Source organism: Lygodium microphyllum, chromosome 1 (assembly GCF_053477565.2).
Source record: "Lygodium microphyllum isolate KBCC chromosome 1, Lygodium_microphyllum_v1.1.10, whole genome shotgun sequence".
In the NCBI taxonomy this organism is placed as follows: domain Eukaryota; kingdom Viridiplantae; phylum Streptophyta; class Polypodiopsida; order Schizaeales; family Lygodiaceae; genus Lygodium; species Lygodium microphyllum.
The window spans coordinates 159,521,201-159,542,617 of record NC_141135.1 but is presented as its reverse complement, the minus strand read 5'-3'; the positions used below and the strand labels follow the sequence as shown (position 1 = coordinate 159,542,617).

Sequence of the window (21,417 nt, the reverse complement as noted above, 5' to 3'; positions counted from 1 at the left end):
ACACTAAGTAGTGATCTCATGGCAAACATATTGTTAGCACAGTATATTGGACACATGTTGAATACATCCCAGATCCACTACATACGAGAGTTGTCCATAACTGGAGGAGGGGAAGTGCTACCTCCCCCTTGAGCATCAGGCAATACTCCGAACCCTTGCTCTGCTGAACCTAACGAAGCCTGAACTAAAGTCGGCTCTAACTAAAAGGCATCTAGGTAAAGCTACAACAACTAAGGATGGTCTGCCAAGTCATCCTCTTCTATGCATTTGGCATCTATTGGTGAATAATTCTGAAATTTCACCAACTATCTCTTGGAAACTTTACCTTTGACCTTTCTTTCCTTATGTGCCAAAATCTACTCAGGTACCAAAATCTCATCTAGCTTCTCAACCTCAGGTTGAACTTCAGCATACATATCCTCTACCACATCACCATGAAAGGCCTCAACAAACTGACATGAAAGGCATTGTATATCCCCCAATGTGCAGGTAATTTCAGCCAATATGCCACATCGTTGATCTTCTCCAACACCTGGAAGGGCCCATAGTATCTCATACTCAACTTTCGATACAATCTTTCTCTTGCTTTCATCTTTTTCGGCCTTACATTTTCAAAACGCAGCAATACATAATCACCCTCTACAAACTGCAAAGCACGTCTGTGGCAATCAACTGCTCTCGTTTGCTTTTCTTGAGATCTCTAAAGTGCATATTTTATCTTTAAATAGGCTACATCCAAGTTTTTCACATAACGATCAACCTCAAATATGTTATCCTTTGTTTGCAGAATAGGTGGTACCTTCTTGCCACCCTCAACCACCTCAATGGAGCTTTGCCCGTACAACTATGTACTGTGTTGTTGTAAGGAAACTCAACCAAGGCCAAATACTGCTCCCACTGTGTCTTGTGGTTTGAAACATAGCACCTCAAAAGATCTACCACTGTGAAATTTGCTTCCTCAGACTCACCATCTCCCTGCGCATGGAAGGATGATGAGAATTTCAACGTGGTACCCATATTCTCAAACAAGCCTTTCCAAAATAAACTGGTCATCCGGGGATCTTGATTACTAATGATCGACTTTGGCGTACCATGATACTTAAAGATGTACTGCAAAAACAATCGTGCCATATGATCAGTCCTTATTTTCTTCCTCACCGGAATGAAATGGGCTTGTTTGCTAAACCTGCAAATGATAGTCCATATCCTATCATTTCTTGTAGGTGTCTTAGGAAGCTCAAAAATAAAGTCCATTGCAATACTCTGCCAAGGCCTATCTAGAATAGGCAAGGGCTGCAATAGACCCAGCATCTTTTGCCTATCACGCTTTACCTTCTAGCATACGATGCATGTCTTAACAAACTGTTCTACATCATGTCTCAAAGCTGGCCAATAAAAGAAATGCTCCACTACCTTGACCGTGGCATCAATACCTCTGCGTTCTACTTACGGAAAAACATGACTTTCAGTGATAACTCTAGGCCTTAACTACTTTGTGACACATAGTCGTCCATGCATCATCAGAAATCCATCTCTTAGCACAAAGTATTCATGCCTTTGGTTATTACAAAGCTGATCATAAACATTAGCAAAGTCCGAATCAGCAACATATTGCTCTTTCATGGCATCCAACTCAATGTCATAAACCATGCTGACGGCTGAAATTTGTGGTTTACGTGACAGTGCATCAGCCACAACATTCTTTTTACTATATGAACAATCTGAAAATGAAACATAGTGAGAAAGTTTGCCCATCTCATATGCTTCTCTGATAACTTTGTCTCCGTCAAAAAGTACCTCAAAGTTTGATGGTCTATCTGCACTGTAAAATCAGCCCCCAACAAATAATGTTTCCACATAGACAGTGCATGAATTACAGCCAAGAGCTCTTTCTCATAGACCTGCAAATTCTTTTTTGCACCGTGGAGAATTCGGCTCTCCTAAGCCACAACTCGGCCGTCCTGCATAAAAACTGCCCCAATGCTAATTACCACATGCATCACATTGAACTATGAATGACTTCCTTAGATCGGGCAACACAAACACAAGATCTGAAGTCATCGTTTCCTTCAACTTTTCAAATGTTGAAATTTCCACTACTGTCCATCTAAATGGCACATTCTTCTTCTGCAAGGCATGCAATGGAGATACAATTTCAGAAAAACCCGCATACATACTTCTTGTAGGAATAACATAAACCCAAGAAGCTATGGATCTCATGCACATTCCTCAAATGTGGCCATGATCGTATTGCTTCAACCTTTGTAGGGTCCATGCGAATACCATCAGCCGATACAATATGCCTCAAAAAGTGGATTTCATGCAAGAAAAATTCACTTTTCTTATCATTGATAATTGCTTGTGGTCACACAGTTCATTGAACACAATATACAAGTGTATTCTATGCTCTGCCTCGTTCTTTGAATAGACAATCATGTCATCAAAGAAAGTGCCCACAAATCCTCTATGTGGCCTGAATATACGATCCATCATCCGATTAAAAGTGGTAGGAGCATTCGTAAGTCCAAAAGACATAACAAGAAACTCATACAATCCAAAAGATGTCCTACATGCTGTCTTAGGCACATCTTCTGGTCTAATGCGTATCTGATGATACCCACTTTTCAAATCTATACGACTAAATATGGCTACCCCTTGCAATCTATCCATAATATCATCGATCCAAGGAATCGGAAAGCGATTCTTTATTGTAATCTTGTTCAAAGCATGATAATCAATGCACATACACTATGAACCATCCTTTTTCTACACCAAAAGCACTCCAGAACAAAAAGGAGATGAGCTGGGCTGAATCAACCCTTGTTCTAACAGCTCATTTCCCTGACTCATAATCTTCTCCTGTTGGGCTGCACTTACTTTGTAGGGTGGCTTATTAGGTGGGATACTTCTAGGGATAAGATCTATGCCATGATCTTCTCGCCTTTCAGGCGATAGCTGCCCTCGAAGTGATTGAGAGAAGTAACCAGTATACATTTTTAGAAATAACATGCAATCTTTCTCTAACTTAGACATGTTACCAACATTCTCACTATCATCTTTATCCTTAGTAAAAACCAAGTACGCTGAAACATGATTTTTCATTACTTTAGAAATGGTAGCTGCAGATACAACAGGGACAGATTCCCCTTTCAACTTTACATCAAGTGTGAGTACCTTTTCCTTATGATGAATAGTGATCTTTTTTGCATGAGAATCAATCACTGCATGCATACAGTGACACCATGGCATACCAAGCAATACATCACAATCCTCAAATGGAGCAATGAAAAACTCTTCACCATCCACATATCCTTGTATGTGCAACCGAGGCTTTCCAATGAGCGGTGTGACAGGCTTTGAATGGCCTTTACATGCCATTCCAACTTCCCCCATGGGTCCCATCTCATCTTCTCTGATGCCTAGATGGGCAACCATGCCAACAGGGATAAAATTGGCTCGTGCATCATTATCAAAGAAAATCAATGCATGTTGATCCCTAATTTTGCCCCAAGCTCTGCACAACTCAATAGCATCATCATTGGGCTAATCACTAACAACATCGGGCACCAATCCCACTGATGTTTTGGGCTTCTTTCCTTTACAATCTCCCTAATTTTCTGATTTTCTAGCTTGCTGCCTATTGGGACACTCCCTTGCAATGTGACCCTCCTATTCACAAATAAAACATTTATTTGCAACCATCAATTCCCTACATTATGCCAATGTTTTCAAGCCCTTTCTTTGTTGTTTTGGCCTCTTTTCAGGATGATATTCAGATCTGCCCCTTTCTCAGGCTTAAACAATTTTTTATTCGGCTTCTCCCCACTCTCTAGGAAGCCCGAATCCTTCCCACGCAGCAAAGCATCAGCTGTAGTAGCAATCTCTATAAGCTGAGACATGCTAGACACGGTGGATTTAATGCAAAAATCCCTGATTCCTTTGGGCAGCCCACAAACATTTTTTTCCACTTGCTCATGAAGAGACATGGGGTGATAAGAAGTAATAGGCAACAATGCATCCCAAAACTTCTTATTATATTACTCCAAATTCTTACATTCCTTAGCATCCAGCTTATTCCAAGCTGTCATGATCTCCACCTCAAAGGTACTTGTCAACCAATTTGATGCAAACATTTGCTTAAATTGTGCCCACATTGACGGTGCTCTATCTTGCATCAAAAGAGTGGACCACCACTGTAATGCATCCCCTTTCAAGAAAGTGGCTACCTTTCAAATCTTTGAGGACTCCATGAAGTTCCCCCCCCTAAATAGGCTGCATCAAACTGCTAAATGAAAGTCAAAGCTTTCAGCCTATCTTGTACACCGCTAAAGGACTCAAACCTCACTCCTTTTCCACACTCATCATACTCTTTTGCTGCCCCTTTGGGTGTCAAGTTGTCATACACTGACTGCTGCAGGGTGCATTTGCTGAATTTACATCAAAACCAATGCCAAACGGAGCATTTGCATAACCAACTTTCATTCCTTGAGTCCCATAAGCATTCGAGGGTGTAGATGCAGTACCAAACATGCTACTTTGTGCCCCAAGCATCAAGTCAATGTTGCTATACATAGGGTTTGCATATTTCCAGCCATACCTGAATACATTGGACCTTACACTCCATGCATTGGTTGCTGCATACCATAGGGATTTGTGACATACGTTCCCATATGCGGTCCTTGTCCAACCATTGGATTGGCACTTCCATGATGGCCTTGCATTTGCATTCCTTGCCCTGTACGTATCAACTGTTTTATTTTATTGGCACCTTTGGGAGCTTCAAATGAAGGGTTTGGCATTATCTTCGATGCATCTTGCTGTCCCGAAGGTGTAGAAGACGTCTTCTTCTTCTTACCTTTGTTGTCCTTCCTTGGAGCATTCAAAAATCGGATAAATTGAGGATCCTTTTGCCAATTCAGCAAAGAGATTTGCTGCTATCCTCATCCAATTCTTGAACTAGTCATCAAATTCCTCTTCACTTTGCTAGTCATCAGCTTCCTTATGCCCTGAAGGCCGTGCATCTTGCCCAACAGCAACATTTTCAGCTTGCTCTCCATAACCTAAGCCTTCAGGCATTGCATTTCCCTCATTCCCATGCGAACGTTCATACTGAGAGGCATCATCATTGCTTGAGTCCATCTCGCTATATGAAGACATATTGCTGTAATTTCTCAGCTGAGAGTAAAAATCAGCCCTAGCACAAAGCTTTGGTTCTTGCAATTAGGTGCCTCGGGCCCACCAAATCAAGGGATTGAGTGGTATCCTGGCAATGGAACCATGTAACCAACCTTCCTTCTGTGGATGGGTGGTAAATCCCTCATTACAACTTAATTACAGCAGCAAACAATTAGTGCAAATCTGAAAATACAAATTTACCTACTAATCTTGGACAATGCACACCCGATTGGCCCCAAAATTGGCGCCCCTTTCAGTATTTCTTTAGCTTGATTGAAGAAGATGTTGATTTACAATGGGATTCTCCCAATCCCTTTTGGTATTCCAACTCCCCTTGTTGTGATGAATCGCCAACAAGTCTTTAATCCGATTTGCCCCTTGATTCGGGCAATCAATTGGCCTTCACCCGCTTTCATAGAGATGGAAAATGCCTCAAATTCAATTATTTGCTAGTCCCTCCACTTGAATAGGCTAAAAACAACTTCAATCCTAATGAATCTAAGTCTTGGAGATTCCAATTTTTGATACGCTTCTCGAGGCTGCTACTAAACCCTAATTTATGCTACAGATTAGGGTTTATAGCAGAGAAATCCGAAATTTCTCAGTCTTCAAGGGTCCAAATGCTGAGATCTTCAGAGCAAAGCTGTAAAATGACTAGGAGATGAGAGGAAAAGCTGTAGAGAGAGAAAATTCAGAGTTTTGTCGCGAAGAATGACTGAAAATCAGTCAAATGCAGCTGCTGTCATACCACAACAACCTATAGATGCAAAGAACTGAAGAAAAATCAGTCATTTACTGCTGCCGCCCTGTCTCCACGACCTGGAGATGCTGTCTCCTGCTGTTGATTGGTCTTCTCCTGCCCTTGGCAGCCTCAAAAGTTCCTCCAATGGCTGCAAATCAAACCAGCAGCCGCTCCTCCCTCTCTCTTGCAGGTTGAATTTATAAAAATCCCTCTCTCCAGCCTCTGAAGACATTTTTTAGTCTTGCATGGGTATTTTTAACAAGTGGCAGCCTTCCCAAATAGTTTTTCCAACATTTTTCATAATTAAATATTAATTTTCAATCTTTAAATACTAAAAATTAATCTAATAATTATTTCAGTACCTAAAAAATAATTTGACTAGCCAATAATTAAATTGGCTAGGCAACTTCCATTCCCAAGTGTCTCTGCACCATCTTTGACCATCAGATTGACATACGGTACCATTAAACATCACTTCTCTAGTGTCACCAAAACTGACACTTATGGCCAAATGGATGACCTAGGCCAACAAGTGGCACCAGATACCACCAAGTACATGTGCGACATAACTTATAGCAACTTTTGCCTTTGACATCCCGTGATTTCTTCGGGTCCCAAGCTCGTAAATTTACTTTAACCCCAGTTGCACCTCACATGTGCAACATTTACTTAATCATGTGATTAAAATTAATCCACATATTAAGTGAGGTTTCAAAAATACATGTCCTCATGACACAATTGACTACCCGAATCAAGGGGAAAATCAAATTAAAAACTTGTTGGTCATTTGGATAGGAAGGGGAATTAAAATACTAAAAGGGATTGGAAAAATCCCATTGTACATCAACTTCTTCTTCAATTAAGTTAAAGAAATACCAAAAGGGGTGCCAGTTTTGGGACCAACAGGATGTCCATTGTTCAAGATTGTGAGTTAATTTCCATTTCTCAGTTTTGTAATAAATGTTGCTGTTGTAACTAAGTTGTAATCAGGGAATTACCACCCATCCACAGAAGGAAGGCTGGTTTCATGCAGCCTAAATTGATATCAAATACAGATGACATAAATGCTGGTCAGACTAGTGAATGGCCAAAAAATAGGAAAAGAGAGAATTCCCAATATAGTGTTGATGCTAAAATTTCAACACCCCCCCCCCCTAGCAACAAGTTGGGGAATAGGAACTCGACTAAATTATTCCTACATTTCTACTATCCAAATCTATTACTTTTAATTTTGTGTTGCTCTTGATTTAGTGAGATTAAAAGTATTGAGAAATAGTCACATGACCTTTATATGTTTTATTTATTACATAAAAAACCAACTGATTCATTAATATGCAAGGTAGATTCCAACAAATTGAGGCTCAATCCCTCACAATTCTGGAAGAACTTAGTTCCTCTGCAACCAGCATCCCTAAGCCCTAGCAGCTCCTTGATTCGAGTGCCCAAGGAGCCAAATTAAGCCGTACGCATTTGCATGCAATTCAGCCCTCTTGTAAACCAAATACCTTTCAATCTGCTGTCTACAGACTGAATTTACAGCAGCAACAAATGTCGGAGGTATGTATACATGCTCTCCAAGGCAGCTATGCAAACCCTAATCCTTACTGATCATAGATCTAGGATCAGGAAAATCTCACCAGCAACAATTTTGATCCAAAATTGAGGCTCCAGTCAACAACTTTCGTTACCCAATTGAACATGCATCAAGGGTGGAGATGAGAGAAGTGGTAGAAGAGAGAGATCTTCCGGTTTTCCTGCCCCAAGAAGTATACAGCAGCTGTCAACGTCTCTGACCAAGATCTATGCCAGGTACCTCTGGCACCCATTCACCACAACTTTGCTCAATGTCCCTCATCATTGCCCAACCTAGGGTTGTCTGTCACCATAACTCACATTCAACTTAATCTCACATGTGCAAAACATAATTATCCCAATAACATTCAGTTAAAAATTCACAACCCCATGAGACTACCATGTTACCAACTCATGGGAGAGAGAAACGCTTGGGAGCTAATTTAGTAAAGGACATGAGTAATGAGAGTCTTGCTGCTCCAACTCCTTGACTTTTGGTGCCATCTTCAATGCAGATTTATCTCAAGTTTTCTGTCCAGCCAAAGTCTCTCTCTCTCTACACCCCTCTAGGTTTCTTCACATTCATCAAGTGATGATGACTCAGCAGTCAACACAGAAGCAGCTTTCTAGAATTTCCAATATCCAAGGTTCATAAGGTTCAAGTTGCCTTGAAGTAGTGGGTTAGCTTCTAGTTCAACTGATAGCAGACTGCAGACTCCAGTTCTTGGTACTAATGTAAATAAATCACGTCAAAAGCAGTCTTTGGAATGAACTTTATACTGTCAGAAACTGCTGTAGCTTCAGTTGAGGAGCAATAGTCAACTTCTCTAGTAGTTTTTTAGGCACTAATGACAATAAATCACATCACAATCAGTCTTCAGACTGCATTTGATTGTGTCAGAAACCACTGTAACTTGAATCTGATCAGTGATTATCGGCTTCTGTAGTAGTTTTTTAGGGCAGTTTTAGGGCTTCCAATGCATTCAACCAGCTATAGGCCACGTAATCAGTATAAGTCGCCATTTATAAGACCAACCTAGGCCTGGTGGCCTTTTCTCTTTAACAAAAACTAAATTTTAAGAACTTGCTCAAAAAACAAAAATCCCAAAATTCATTCTTCAGTTCGTCTCTGCTCTCTTCCCTCTAACATGTTTTCATGTTCCAATGAGAGAGTTGGCTGCGTTTTTCCACTCAAAAGTGTGGCATGCTATGAGTATCCACAGCCTAGAAACCAGACTCGAGACAACAACATGCCACCACATGTGCACATAACTGATGACGAGAAAGAAACATTGCAAGTATTGTTTTGGCCAAACAGTGGCCCAGTGTGAAGTATCTCTATTTTAACTCTTGCCAAAGACATAGATCAGGACATTTGCAAGGATTGTTAATGAAAGTTGTGCACACACCTCCCTATTAAAAAGCAGTTCACAGAATGCATCTTCAAAACCCTAATCTTTCATACAAAGCAACCCGTATCACAATTGTTCACTTTCTTTAGGCATCAAATATATTACCACAATACACGGCATTTCGATGGCCTCTGAATCTTTTTATTATCTGTATTCGATCAACCAGAACTGATGGTTTGACTATGGCATAATTAGCTGCCCTGATGGAGGGTGCTCGATGATGCCTTCCAAATCCACCACCTAATTCCCGCAAGGCCAATCCATGCACTTGATCTGACTGCCAATGGGGCCATCGAAGTTGCCTAAACAACGGTGGAACCTCTTCTTTTGTTTTAGTGCATTCAGCTGCAAAAACATAACAAAACCTTCAAAAAATGTACGTCAATATAGATTTGAAAAGGCTGTTTCACATCTCTTGGAAAGTGTTTCACTTACATTCTAAGAGTGAAAATGAGCCAAGTCCTAGAATAGTTGGCACATCTGCTGCAGTTGGGATTCTTGCATTGGGAGACTCTAGAGCTGCAGCTGCCCTCCTTGAAGCTAATAATTGCTGGCGTAAAAGTTTTACCAGGTGATTCTTCTCTATATTTGGGTTTCTGCAGATGAACAATTGCATCCACTATTAAAAATTATGTTCACTTTGTAGAGCCAGATGAAAATAAGAGAGCTTTGAAAGTCTCTGATACTACATCTTTTCAGCCACCAGTCATAAAAGCTTCAAGTCTTGCACGTTAATGAGTTCTTTCTCAAATAGAGGCAAGCATATTACATTCCATGCTAAACATTGTCTGTACACTGTCTAGCATGAGGCAATATATACCAGCACACTTAGCAACAATAGAGAACGGGGATGCCTCACCTGCACTCTGTAGATGGCAAAGTAACAAGCACAACTAAACAATGATTCACCTGCACTACAGATGGCAAGATAACAAACAGCACCACTAGGGCATGATTCAGCAAGTGGGAATATCACTATGCTTAACAACTGCCACAATACGTATTGATACTAGAGCGATTCTGAAAGGGCACTAAAAGTTTATATGAGCCAATATCCATGTCCAGCAAACAACCGTAGTAGGATACATGTGCAGTATCATTTTACCTTCTTTGATAATAAAAGAAGTTGCCTTTTCTGTAAGGAAGCATTTGGCCCAAAAGTTCTGCCAGGTGTAATCTAGACAGGAAATACAAAAACATGCTATCTCGAACACGCTACGCATGAAGTGCACTATGCATGAAGTGCTCTAAGGATGCACCAATCTCCTTCCTGAAGCATGTACCTTTCCACAACTTGAATATAACTCAACGGGAATGAAGAGCCATCATCATCCTCGTCACCGCTCGACAATCCTGTTCTTGAGTACCAGGCGTGGTAGCGCCTTGGTAGAAGCTTGTGCTGCAGTAGTTCATTCCATAATTGACCGGTTGCTCTGTTGCAGGGTCCAGCAGACAAGAAGTGCATAATTAAGAAATAGACTTCGCTCAAGTCAACATCCACGCTTTCCTCATCCAGAGCTGCACTGCCGGTCAGAACTGTTGGACCATCAACCCTCGTCTGTTCAACCTGTTTGTAAGCCGGTACGTTCATCCTTTTGCTAGAAGCTGCTGATCCTGATTTTTCTCCTACCATTGTTCCCTTCCAAGCTGCCATGTCAAATCACCAGGGCCGAAATAACACCTGGCAGACATCACAGACTGACAATCAACCAGACGAATGTGCAAGCAACTAATCAGAAAACGTAATACTCCTCCTCCACTGGGATCACCTGTCCTTCAGAGTTTTCAGAGCGTCGGAAGTTATATGTCACATTTGTTGGAATGGGAAAACACAATTCAGCAAAAAGACAGCATAAATCCGTCCCTGTGTTCACTCAATCAAGCGACCATAAGGCTACGGATCTTCAACGCTCTACTCCAATGCGTCGCAATTGGATGCTGATTTGATCGAGATGTCCGCGCTAAGCTGCGCGAATGCATCCAGCAGCACAAAATCGCCTCATTGTGTCCGCGCAAAGGTATGCCTGCGGCTCAAATTCCTGCAATTACCGCCTGAAACAAAGGCAAATTCTCACAATCCGTAGCAGATAAATGTCTGAAAAGCCTGGAAGATGACGCTTTCGTTACGAGAGTGGAGAGATGCGAGACGCACCTGGGAAGCTGCGAGATGTTTTGACGTTAGCCGAAGCTGTGAGACGAGAGAGAGAGAGAGAGAGAGAGAGAGAGAGAGAGAGAGAAGAAGAAGAAGAAGAAGAAGAAGAAGAATGGAGAGAGAGAGAGAGGGGGGGGAAGAGGGAGGGAGGATTTTCCTTCGTTCCTGAGAGTCCTAACACACATAGCAGAAGAAGAACAGCTCAATGACAAGACCGCCGCCGTGGCGTGATAGTGGACAACTCGGCGCTTCCCAAGGATCGTTAGCCGACGTGGCGACGAGCCACTTCAGACCGGTCCCGATAACTGCTGCCACGTGTATGATGACGTGGGCCGTCGCCTTTTAATAATTGTTGTATAGACCTTTCAGTCAACTTGCCGTTTGACTGTGGTGCTTTACAAAATGGGCACTATGGGCTTGCCGCCGTGGCGGTGTAAGCTGAAGGGTGTCCTCAACACTAAACTATATGGCGAGGGTCTTAGGGTACGGGGCCCAACAGAGTGACGGCCCTCCAAAACAAAAACATGGAGGGCCAGAAAATGTGATGTTAAAGCTGCCCCGGTGGAGTGGTTATGCGGATGAGCCTACCAGTGAGGGCTCAATATTCGACACTCTACAAGTCCATCTACTAAAATTTTTAGATATGTGATTGTATTTCCTTGTTTGTCTGTGGTCTTTCACTTCTATTGCAATGAAGACATAATGTTGTTGCATAAAGACATAATGCCAGAGTGCTGAAGCTTGATTTGATGCGTTGAACTGTGTGTTTTGAATGTCTCCATTTTGGTGACACTCTTTTGGCTTCCTTACCCTAAAGAGGGATGGATCATGGGAGTGAGGATCGACAGTGAAGAAGACATTTGAAAAAGGTTATGCACATCCAACCAGTCACATGGCAAACAAAGTAAACTTGGCCAAAAGAGTAAACTACGCAGCCTGGACGGAAAAGGTAGAGCACCACATTTGGCCAGGATGCACACTGGGTACACAAAGCCTCTCTCTCGCTCAAAGGCACAAAAGTTTTCGAATTCCTCTGTATCTTCTTCTCTCCCACACCATCTCTCTCCTAAATTCCTAGGATCATTGGATTGAACCATAGCCAACAGGACAGCACCATCACTCGAAATGACCCATATCTTCTTCTCTCCCATAGCCATAGGGATCACTGCAGGGATCGCGGAGGTTAGACCATTACAACAAGGATTGTTAGACTCACAACAAGAGTGGAGAGGGACCTCATCATAGCCACAAATATCACAAGGATAGGATTGCCTTTTCTTCAAATTCCTATCTTCAAGTAAGTCCCTCCCTCTCTCTCTCTCTCTCTCTCTCTCTCTCTCTCTCTCTCTCTCTCTCTCTCTCTCTCTCTCTCTCTCTCTCTCTCTCTCTCTCTCTCTCTCTCTCTCTCTCTCTCTCTCTCTCTCTCTCTCTCTCTGTGTTTACATGTCCTACTCTATCCATCTATTTCTCTAGTTTCTAATATGTGAGGATTCGGGGCCAAGTTTATACAATTTGGATGCTATAAGAAGAATTTTGCTTGCCTTTTGAATTTGGGTGGGTAAAATTAGGGGAGTTTGAGGCCAAGCCTATACAATCTAAATGTTGTTATTGCAGTCCATAGAAACTTTCCATGGCATAGGAAAGCCACACTCATATCTATAAGATTTGAATTCAATAAAGTAAGAGCCCTTAAATATGAAAGAGTGGAAAATATTTAAATTCAAAAAAGAAATGAGTGTTGATTTATGAAAGAGCGTTTAAAAGCAGCATTTTAAATGTCTTGCATGGGTGCACTTGAGAACGAACCGCATAATCTGTGTTACGTGTTTATGGCAAGAGTTGGCTGACAAAGTTGTTTCTTAAAGAGTGACAACAATTTTGTGAAACCTATTAGTGAAGCCCGTTGTATCTCTTGACCTAATTTTTAGTTGTAGTTCCTTGTGGAAATGTTGTCTTCTTCTATCTAATCTCTTTCCCTATCCACAAAAGATAAGAATTTGTGAGTAAATGCAAGTTGTATATGACAATTTGTTTGTGAGGTTATTTGTCTATAAGGATACTTAGTTATAGCAAGAAAATATCTTATAGTCATGGCACCACGTGCACACTCCAAAAAGAGATCAAACAAGGCTACCTTCAAGGCTGAGGGCAAAGCCTTAGGAGCATTGATAACAGACCATGTCAACATTGCTACATCTAGTGATGTTGGTGTGGGTTGCAACAAGGCTACTTTGCAAATACATGCACTGTGAGTTTGTTACTTGATAATGAAGTACATTTTTTTCATTTTAGACACAAAAAGGTTTTTACATTTAACATTATGTATGCCTTTGTATTCTTTCCATATCATGAGCCTGTATACGAGGAGATCATGTAGAGTGGCACGACAGTGTAGTGCTTGTCCCCTTTGTTCAAGGAGACATGGAAATGAGTTCAAAAGACTAAGGATGGTACAATACTTAAAGAAAGAGCACAGTTTAGATGTAGACATTTCTGTATGCAAGGTTGGTCATCCTCGTGCAGATGACACCATCCATGCCAAGATAGCAAAACCATCTACCCATACCTAAATGTGCCAAAGTTAGAAGTGATCCTTCTAGAAGGAGATAAAGTTTGAAATGGCAAGGAAAAAGTTTGAGTATGACACCTTGAAGAGAGCTCATTTCACATAGGACTTGATACCCAAAGACAAGAAGACTTCTTTAGATATGGGTAGTTATATTTCATACTTTATGGAGAAAGTCATGAGCAAATACATGGCTAAAAAGTCTATTAAATTGAAAAGAATTCAAGGTAAAATAGATGAGGGATATGAGAAGCATGTAAGACATACTTCTAATTTTATTATTGTTTTCATTTTTCATATTTGTTTGGTATATACAAGTAGTTTAATTTTATTCAATGCTTCTCAATATAGGCATGAAAGAAGGTAGCTTATGGAGATCCAAAACTTGTGACTAAGGGTATTCAATGTGACAATGATGTAGCTAAACATTGTGAACTTGGTGGTGATGGTGTAGCTGGTGATGATGATATAGGTAGATAGCATGGTGAGGATGTTTTTGTTGATGAAGATGCACATGATGGAGATCATGAACCAAATAGAACTCCTCAGGTACTAGTTGAAGAGTGCATTATTCCACAACTACGAAGTTGCTCGACGATCTTACTATCACTATTTAGAGGTCTTAATCTTCAAGCGCAACCCACATGGCCTTCACTAGTGAGACTTTAGGTGATTTCTATGTTGCGTTTTTTTCTTGATCAAAGCTTATCTTGTCTGTTGAAATTTATATGTTGATCTATGTGTAGTGCAAACATTGTGCCTCTCGATGGAGGGGAATGAAGTCTAGGCATCCATGTGTTGGGGATAGTATGACCCCCATTAGCATCTCTTCACCTTTGTCATCTAAGTAGGTCATGCATGCTTATAAGTTTCTGATCTCTTGTGGCATTATTGAGCCACAATGCATAGGAGGAAGTCCCATGTGGATGAGGGGCTAGGTGGCTCGATCCAAGTTGGTGTAATAGTACTCATATTTGATCTCTTATACTATAATGTGTGCTTAGTAGTATTCTTAGTGCCATTGTTTTTTGTACATGCTAGACCCAAGTGTGCATATTGAGTTCAAATCTTCAAAGTAATCTTTAATGGTTGAGATTGATACTACATTGATACAATTGACCATTGGCTCAGAGGCATCCACTTGAACTCTCAATCTATTTGGTTTGTAAGTACTTTATTCGAACATCATAGCAAATTTTTTGTGTGCAATTGGGTTTGCTAGTTTGGTAATTGAAGCCTTTTTTCCAGATGGATGGATTGTACCCTATCATCAGAGGTTCTTGAGAGGGTGATAGGGTGTGCTTCATTGATAACTTATGGTACTCTGTTACAAGTGGGGTATGTTTAAAATCGCATGTGCTACTAAAATTCTCATCTGGCATGGATGCATCAAGATTAATGTTTATATTTTTGCCAATAGTTGTGATGTAAACATTTACATGATTGAATTAACATTTCATCAATATCATTGTTATTAAATATATTATTTATCTTGAATATTTAAATGCCATTTTGGTCAATGCAGAAACCATTGGACTTTGCATGTCCTTTATAACCCTAAACTTAAGAGAGTTTCACATTTAGAAGACAAAGGTGTTTGCCTTCTATATTTTGACTCCCTTTGATTGATTGAGACTCGCAAGTGTCTATCAACTATGCATCATGCATTAAAGACCTTGCATGCTTTACAATAGATGTAGAGATCAATGATGCCTTGAAGAGGCCAAATGAGTTAGATCTAGTTGTAACTACTTGCCCTCAACAACACAACATCATTGATTGCGAAGTCTATGTCATGGCTTACATTAATCCAAGAGACATTGCAAGACAAGGTGTATAGGCATTGGGTAATTGGTTGAAAGACGTTTTTAATGTAAATATGGTGCCTTCATTGATGTATTGATTTGAATGGTGAAGTTTTTATCATGTAGCTTTGAAACTCTTGGTTCACTCATTCAACCGTAGAGGATCTAAAGAGAGGTTTACAAGGTTGGTGCACTAGTGTGTTGTAGATGGAGTAGTTTAGTAGTAGATAACACTTGCAATGGCTAGATGAGTCCAATTTTTGTAGTGCATTTGCATCCCTTTTGTTATGATCATGCTAATGCTCCTATGCCTTCATGGAATCTCTTCCCCTTCCTATTTTCTCACGTTCAATCCATAAACTTGTATATATAGGCTGTTTTGGCTAGTGTTTAAATGATAATCTCTATTTTGTTGTTGCGAGACTTGTTTTGATCTAGTACTGGCATACACAATGGTCACTATTTAACGTTTTTATAGTTTTTTTGAGTTGTTGTGTATAGATTTTGTGCAAGTCTTGGAGGTGCTTTTTGTTGTATGGCACTTGGTCAATCTAGATTGGGGGATACAACATCTCAATGAGGTAAGAATGCTTACACATTACGGTTATATTCACTAATCATGGTTGTGTTCATATTAAAGCTTCATTTGGGTCTACGTTATTCATGCAGGCCAAATTTCTATTCTAGGTACTAATGTTGTGTTTGCAAGCAGTTGCCTTAGGTTAGGGACAGGTAAGAACAAACTCATCAATAGTGACAAGACTGCTATCATAGACTATAGATGCGATTCATGCTAAAACTACGCATATGATGTTATGGACACTGTAATGCATTGGGATGTATTGGGCATTGCATTGCGAGAAATGCATGCATTGTTGTTACTAGCATTGCAATGCTATCATGGTTTGCTTTTATGTTTGATGGGGACAATGTTACATTAATGGGTTGTTTTGGTATTATGGACAAGGGCAAGCTTGGATATGTCAACAATGCTAGGGGACAAGAATGCACCAATGGGGATTGTTTCCATATGCTTTACAAAGACATGGTTGTTCTCATATTTGACATGGACATGACCGATCAAGTAAAAAGCAACAAGGTTGCCCTGCTTTTGGCAAGCATAAGCTTGAATAATGGCCTAACTTGGGCTATAGATGCATCTTCATGCAAAAAACAAGTCCATGATGTTATGAGTATTGTAGTGCATTGGGATGTTATGGGCATTGCACTCTAAAAATCTATACATTGATGCTATGGACACTGCAGTGCTATCATGGGTTGCTCTCAATTTCAACTAGGATAGTGTGATGTTTTGGTATGTTGGTTAGGGACAATGCTAAGTATGGGCTCTTGCGGGTTGTTTTGCTATGCTTGGTGGAGAGAGACTTACTCTCATGTTTGATATAGGGATAGGCTTGAATGTGTCACAAGTCGGTCGCAATACATGTCCAACTTGGCATTTGTGAGAAAGTAGTGTATGGATACTCTGATTTGCAACATGGTATCAGAGTCTTCTCTGATCCCTTTAGCTTATTATATCCTCAGCTTCACTAAGTGCACATGATTTTCCATCATCTTCACCTTTTACCTTTTACCTCTTACCTCCATAGCCACCACCAGACCTACCTCTGATGGAGGACTTGGGGAGAATAAAGGAGGAGGTTTCAGCTCAAGGACCCTTCTGAGGAACTCTTTCCTAGCTCAGGGCGTAGCAGCCCAGCACCATAAACCTCCACATAAGCCACGCAGAAGGACGACATTGTCTGAAACACAGAATCGGCACAATATTTGGCACCGTGACGGTTCCAGGCTTGGCATGGGCAGCAGGCGACACAATCTTCATGGCCACCATAGGGCTTTCATAGCCCCCCTAGTGGGCCATCTCTCCCTAAGAGGGCTTGGGGAATTTCATCTCAGCTGGCTGCTAGAAGCCAAACCCTAACTGTCAGTTTCCTGGTAGCCATAGCCAGGAAGCTTCAAGCTTCTTCAACTTTGAAAATTTTCAATGTTTGGTCATTAACAATGATTTCAATCACTGATTCAACTTTTTCTAAGTCGGTTTCTAATCTGGAATTTTATTTTAGAGGTTATTGCACTTGGAAAGTCATCATCAAGCTCATCAAGACCAACATCTACCATCTCTAGCAACATGAGCTACAGATGAGTGCTTGTGAGCACTAAGGCACATTGCTCAATCAATGTTGATGCTGGTATTTACAAAATCTGAATGTTTTTCATCAGAAAATTAAAACAACTAAGTACTTTACTTCATGTTGTAAGGCTATGTGTATAATTATAAACACATAGACCATCATACACTAAAATTATTGTATATCTTGTGTGACTTTTTTCAAGAACACTGGTCAATGAAATTAGAGGGATGAGTGTCATTGTACTCTCCTCTGAATCATCAGCAACAAGCATTGAAATCATAGACCATCCTTGTCCAACACAAGGTTCATCCACTAAGACATACCACAAGGAGGAGCCCAAAGTCCTATCTAGGTTCACATCATTGAAGCCTAAAAAGACCATTAAACCTCGGAAGAAGATTGCACATAAGAAAGGACCACCAAAGTCATATTTTGAAATATTACATATGTATGATTTTCAACCTTTCTCCTCATTACAACTTTGATATCAAGTGTTTGATTTGCTTCTACATTTAGTGGCAAGGTTGTAAGGGACTAGACACTACCCTTGTTCTAACAAGTGGTAAGACCTTCCCAATGGCCACAATATATGCTAATGTCTGTCCTCAAATTCGAAAATTTAATGGAAAAGATTTCCATCCTTGGCAGATTTCGATCAAATACAAAATGATGGAAAGAGGATATTGGCCCTTTATACGAGGAACCAAAGTTATTGACCCATCTAATCCCCTTGATGTAGAAGATGATGAACAGGCTCAGGCCATCATCATGCTTCATTTAGATGAATTCTTAATTAATCACATTGACTAGCTCTTAACTACAAAATAAAAATGGGATGAGCTTGAAAGGCTCTACGATGCTATAGGGAAGAACTCCAAGATATTTCTCAAGATTGAGTTTTTTAGCTTGGAATACAAACAAGGAGAAGACCTAAGCAAGTTCATTTCACATATGAAGGGGCTTATGGCATAGCTTACCTCCATTCAAGTACCAATTCATGATGAAGTTGCCATTGCCATCCTGCTAAAGTCTGTGAAGAAGGTTTTTCCAACCCTTGTGACTACCCTAACTAATATCCCGAACCCAACTTTAGCAAGTACCATCCAGTCATCTCTGGATGAAGAGAAGAGAAACCATATTGAAGGGTCTTCAGCAATTACTTCACGTGAGCAAGTGTTAGTTCATACAACTTCTACTAAGTGCTTCTTCTGTCACAAAAAGGGGCATATTATGAGCAACTGCTCGAAGAAACACCTTTACAAAATGAAGTGCAATAAATGCAAAAAGACTGGGCATATCACCAGTAAGTGTCCTGGGGTTCCAGAAGTACCTAAGGAATTGAAGGTCAACTTTGCCTCCCAATCCACAGGTGACCGACTCTTTTGAGGTAACACTCTCTACCTATAACCTTTTCTTATAGCTTGATTTATAAATGCATCTCATTGAGAATTAAGGGGAGGCATCCTATTTGTATCCAATGCCACCTGGCATTGAGGGGGGGTGTTGAAAGGTAAGCATAGGAACTCTCCCTACATTAGAGAGGATAAGGGTAGCTAGGTGTAAAAGGGCTCGAGGACATGGGAAACCCTAACCCTAACTCCTCCAGCGACCATATAAACAGCCTAAAGTACACAGTCAATAGAGAGGAGAGTGTACTAGTTGTACTTTGAGCAACTAACTAAACAAGGTCTTGTCTTGTACTTAAGCTCTCTCTCTTCCTCTTGTGCACACTCTCTTAGGCCTCCAACTCTAATTTGCAACAACAATGTTTTAAAGTCACTCTTTCCATATGGATCTCTTCTAGCATTGTTAATTTCCTTCTTCGACAACCTGTTCATACATTGAGAGGTATTTTGATTCTTCAAGTTATCATGAGCTTTTATGTACACTTGAACAAACTACTCCCTGTCTTTTTTAGAGGGTTCAATCATAGGAATAAAGATTCTGATAAACTGTTATGATTAGCATAGTGTAGGTCCTTGTGAGGCTTTTAATCTGGCCCATCAAGCCACCTATAAACCACTAGTTGTGACATGCACAACATGCAACAAATGTCTCAATTAGTATCTAGCAAAGTAATTGAAAATGAAAAGTAAAATCCACTTTTAGGTCAACCCAAATTTATGGTATAGCTGGCTTGCTATATAACTATGTTATGTACATGTACGGAGAGATTTAGCTTTTGGCCATGTACTTGCCTTACTATCTCACTATCCATGATCATCAAGTCATTAGATGCCAATGAAAATACATGCTTTGAGAATTCAATGAGTACAACCACATCTCGTTTCCGAGACTTCAATATAGGGGAAGAATAATATATGCTTTCAATGTTGACCTTATGGTTGTTGCTAAACTCCTTGCAAGTATCGGAACAAGGAATATCTACCAATCACTAGCTAATGTTTATTAGGCACTGGATCTTAATGAGTTGGGGCAGAAATGCTTGCAATGCATTATCCATAGGCAAGTAGTTGTATTGCTTGGCTGTATCATCTCTCCTAGGCTGCAAAATATGCTTTGCAGACTTAACAAGTGTTACCCCAATGAAGTCAACTAGCTGAAAATCGAGTGAAACTCATTCAAATGTCTGGACATACTAGTCCCTTCCTTCATGCAAGGGTCCATGAGTTGTTTCAACCAATATATCAATGAAGTAGGACTTTCATTGTCATAAAGATTGCATATATTTTTCCATAACTACTAAGCATTATTCTCAGGTGCCACAACATTGAAATAAACTTGTTTAGACAATGACAATATAAGGGTGGATTTACATAGCTCATCCAACTCACCTCAAGCATCCTGAACAATGCCTTTGGGCTTTACACTCTTGGTTTTCAAATTCCTTACCTACTTCTTTTGAATCAATACTACCTACCTTACTTGCATCTTCCAATAGGTGAAATTAGTGCCATCAAGATTTTCAATATTAAAAATAGTACTATAATTCATAGAACTAGCCATAATGATAGGATACCAATGCAAAACTCAAGAGTACATGCTGCTATAAATGATTGCAAAGAACAGCCCAAAAACTCAGCCAAAACGAGGGCAAAATAGGAGGGATACTCAAAATAGAGAGTTGTCCACTAATTGCAAGTAATAGCATGTCAAATCCAAGTATTTGCTCTCATAAAGAATGTTGAAAATTGTAATTATAGCACAGTACCAAGATTTATCACAACCACAATGTGTCAGTAAACCATACATCCAATAGGCATAGATGCCATGCATGTAGTAGTTCTTAGGGGTAACAAAAGAGAGCTACCAAATGTATAGCAAATTGAGTAGAAAGTAATGAAGATCAATACATAACCAAGATGCATGTGTGAATTACTAACATCATACTGATACAAACAAGTGTTGGGTCCAAAGCACAATATTTGGGAACCAAAATAGAGTCCTCAAAGCATCAAACAAGAATAATGGAGCTCACTGTTTGCTATCCATAGGGAATAGAGTGCGTGCGAGAAGCGAGCTTTTTGAGTGGGCTTTTGAGCAAGCGTCTCTGGGCAACCTCCATTTCTTGTTCCACATAGTCCGCTTATTCCACCCCTTGATTTTTTTTACGTCCACCACCATTACCACAACAACCTCCTCCACCACCACTACCACGGTCATTGCTGCCACTGCCGCCACTGCTTCCACCACTACCACTACCACCATCTCTACGGCTGCCGCCAATACTGTTGCCATCTCCACCACCACTACCATTATCCCCACCACCTCCACGATTGCCACCACTACCTTCACTCACACACACACACACACACACTCTCTCTCTCTCTCTCTCTCTCTCTCTCTCTCTCTCTCTCTCTCTCTCTCTCTCTCTCTCTA

General features: G+C 40.5%; 1 protein-coding gene across 1 annotated transcript in view; it reads right to left on the bottom strand.

The window, feature by feature from the left end:
• LOC148041880 (uncharacterized) overlaps positions 1 to 11,208 on the bottom strand; it is a 110,106-nt gene extending 98,898 nt beyond the window's left edge. Inside the window, exons 1-5 of the mRNA XM_087683721.1 lie at positions 11,054 to 11,208; positions 10,671 to 10,953; positions 10,185 to 10,582; positions 9,337 to 9,497; positions 9,007 to 9,246 (exon numbers count right to left, since the gene is read on the bottom strand). Coding sequence (XP_087539847.1) covers positions 9,007 to 9,246; positions 9,337 to 9,497; positions 10,185 to 10,555 — 772 coding nt within the window. The 5' untranslated portion in view covers positions 10,556 to 10,582; positions 10,671 to 10,953; positions 11,054 to 11,208. The remainder of the gene's footprint in view (positions 1 to 9,006; positions 9,247 to 9,336; positions 9,498 to 10,184; positions 10,583 to 10,670; positions 10,954 to 11,053) is intronic.
• Positions 11,209 to 21,417: the final 10,209 nt, after the last annotated feature.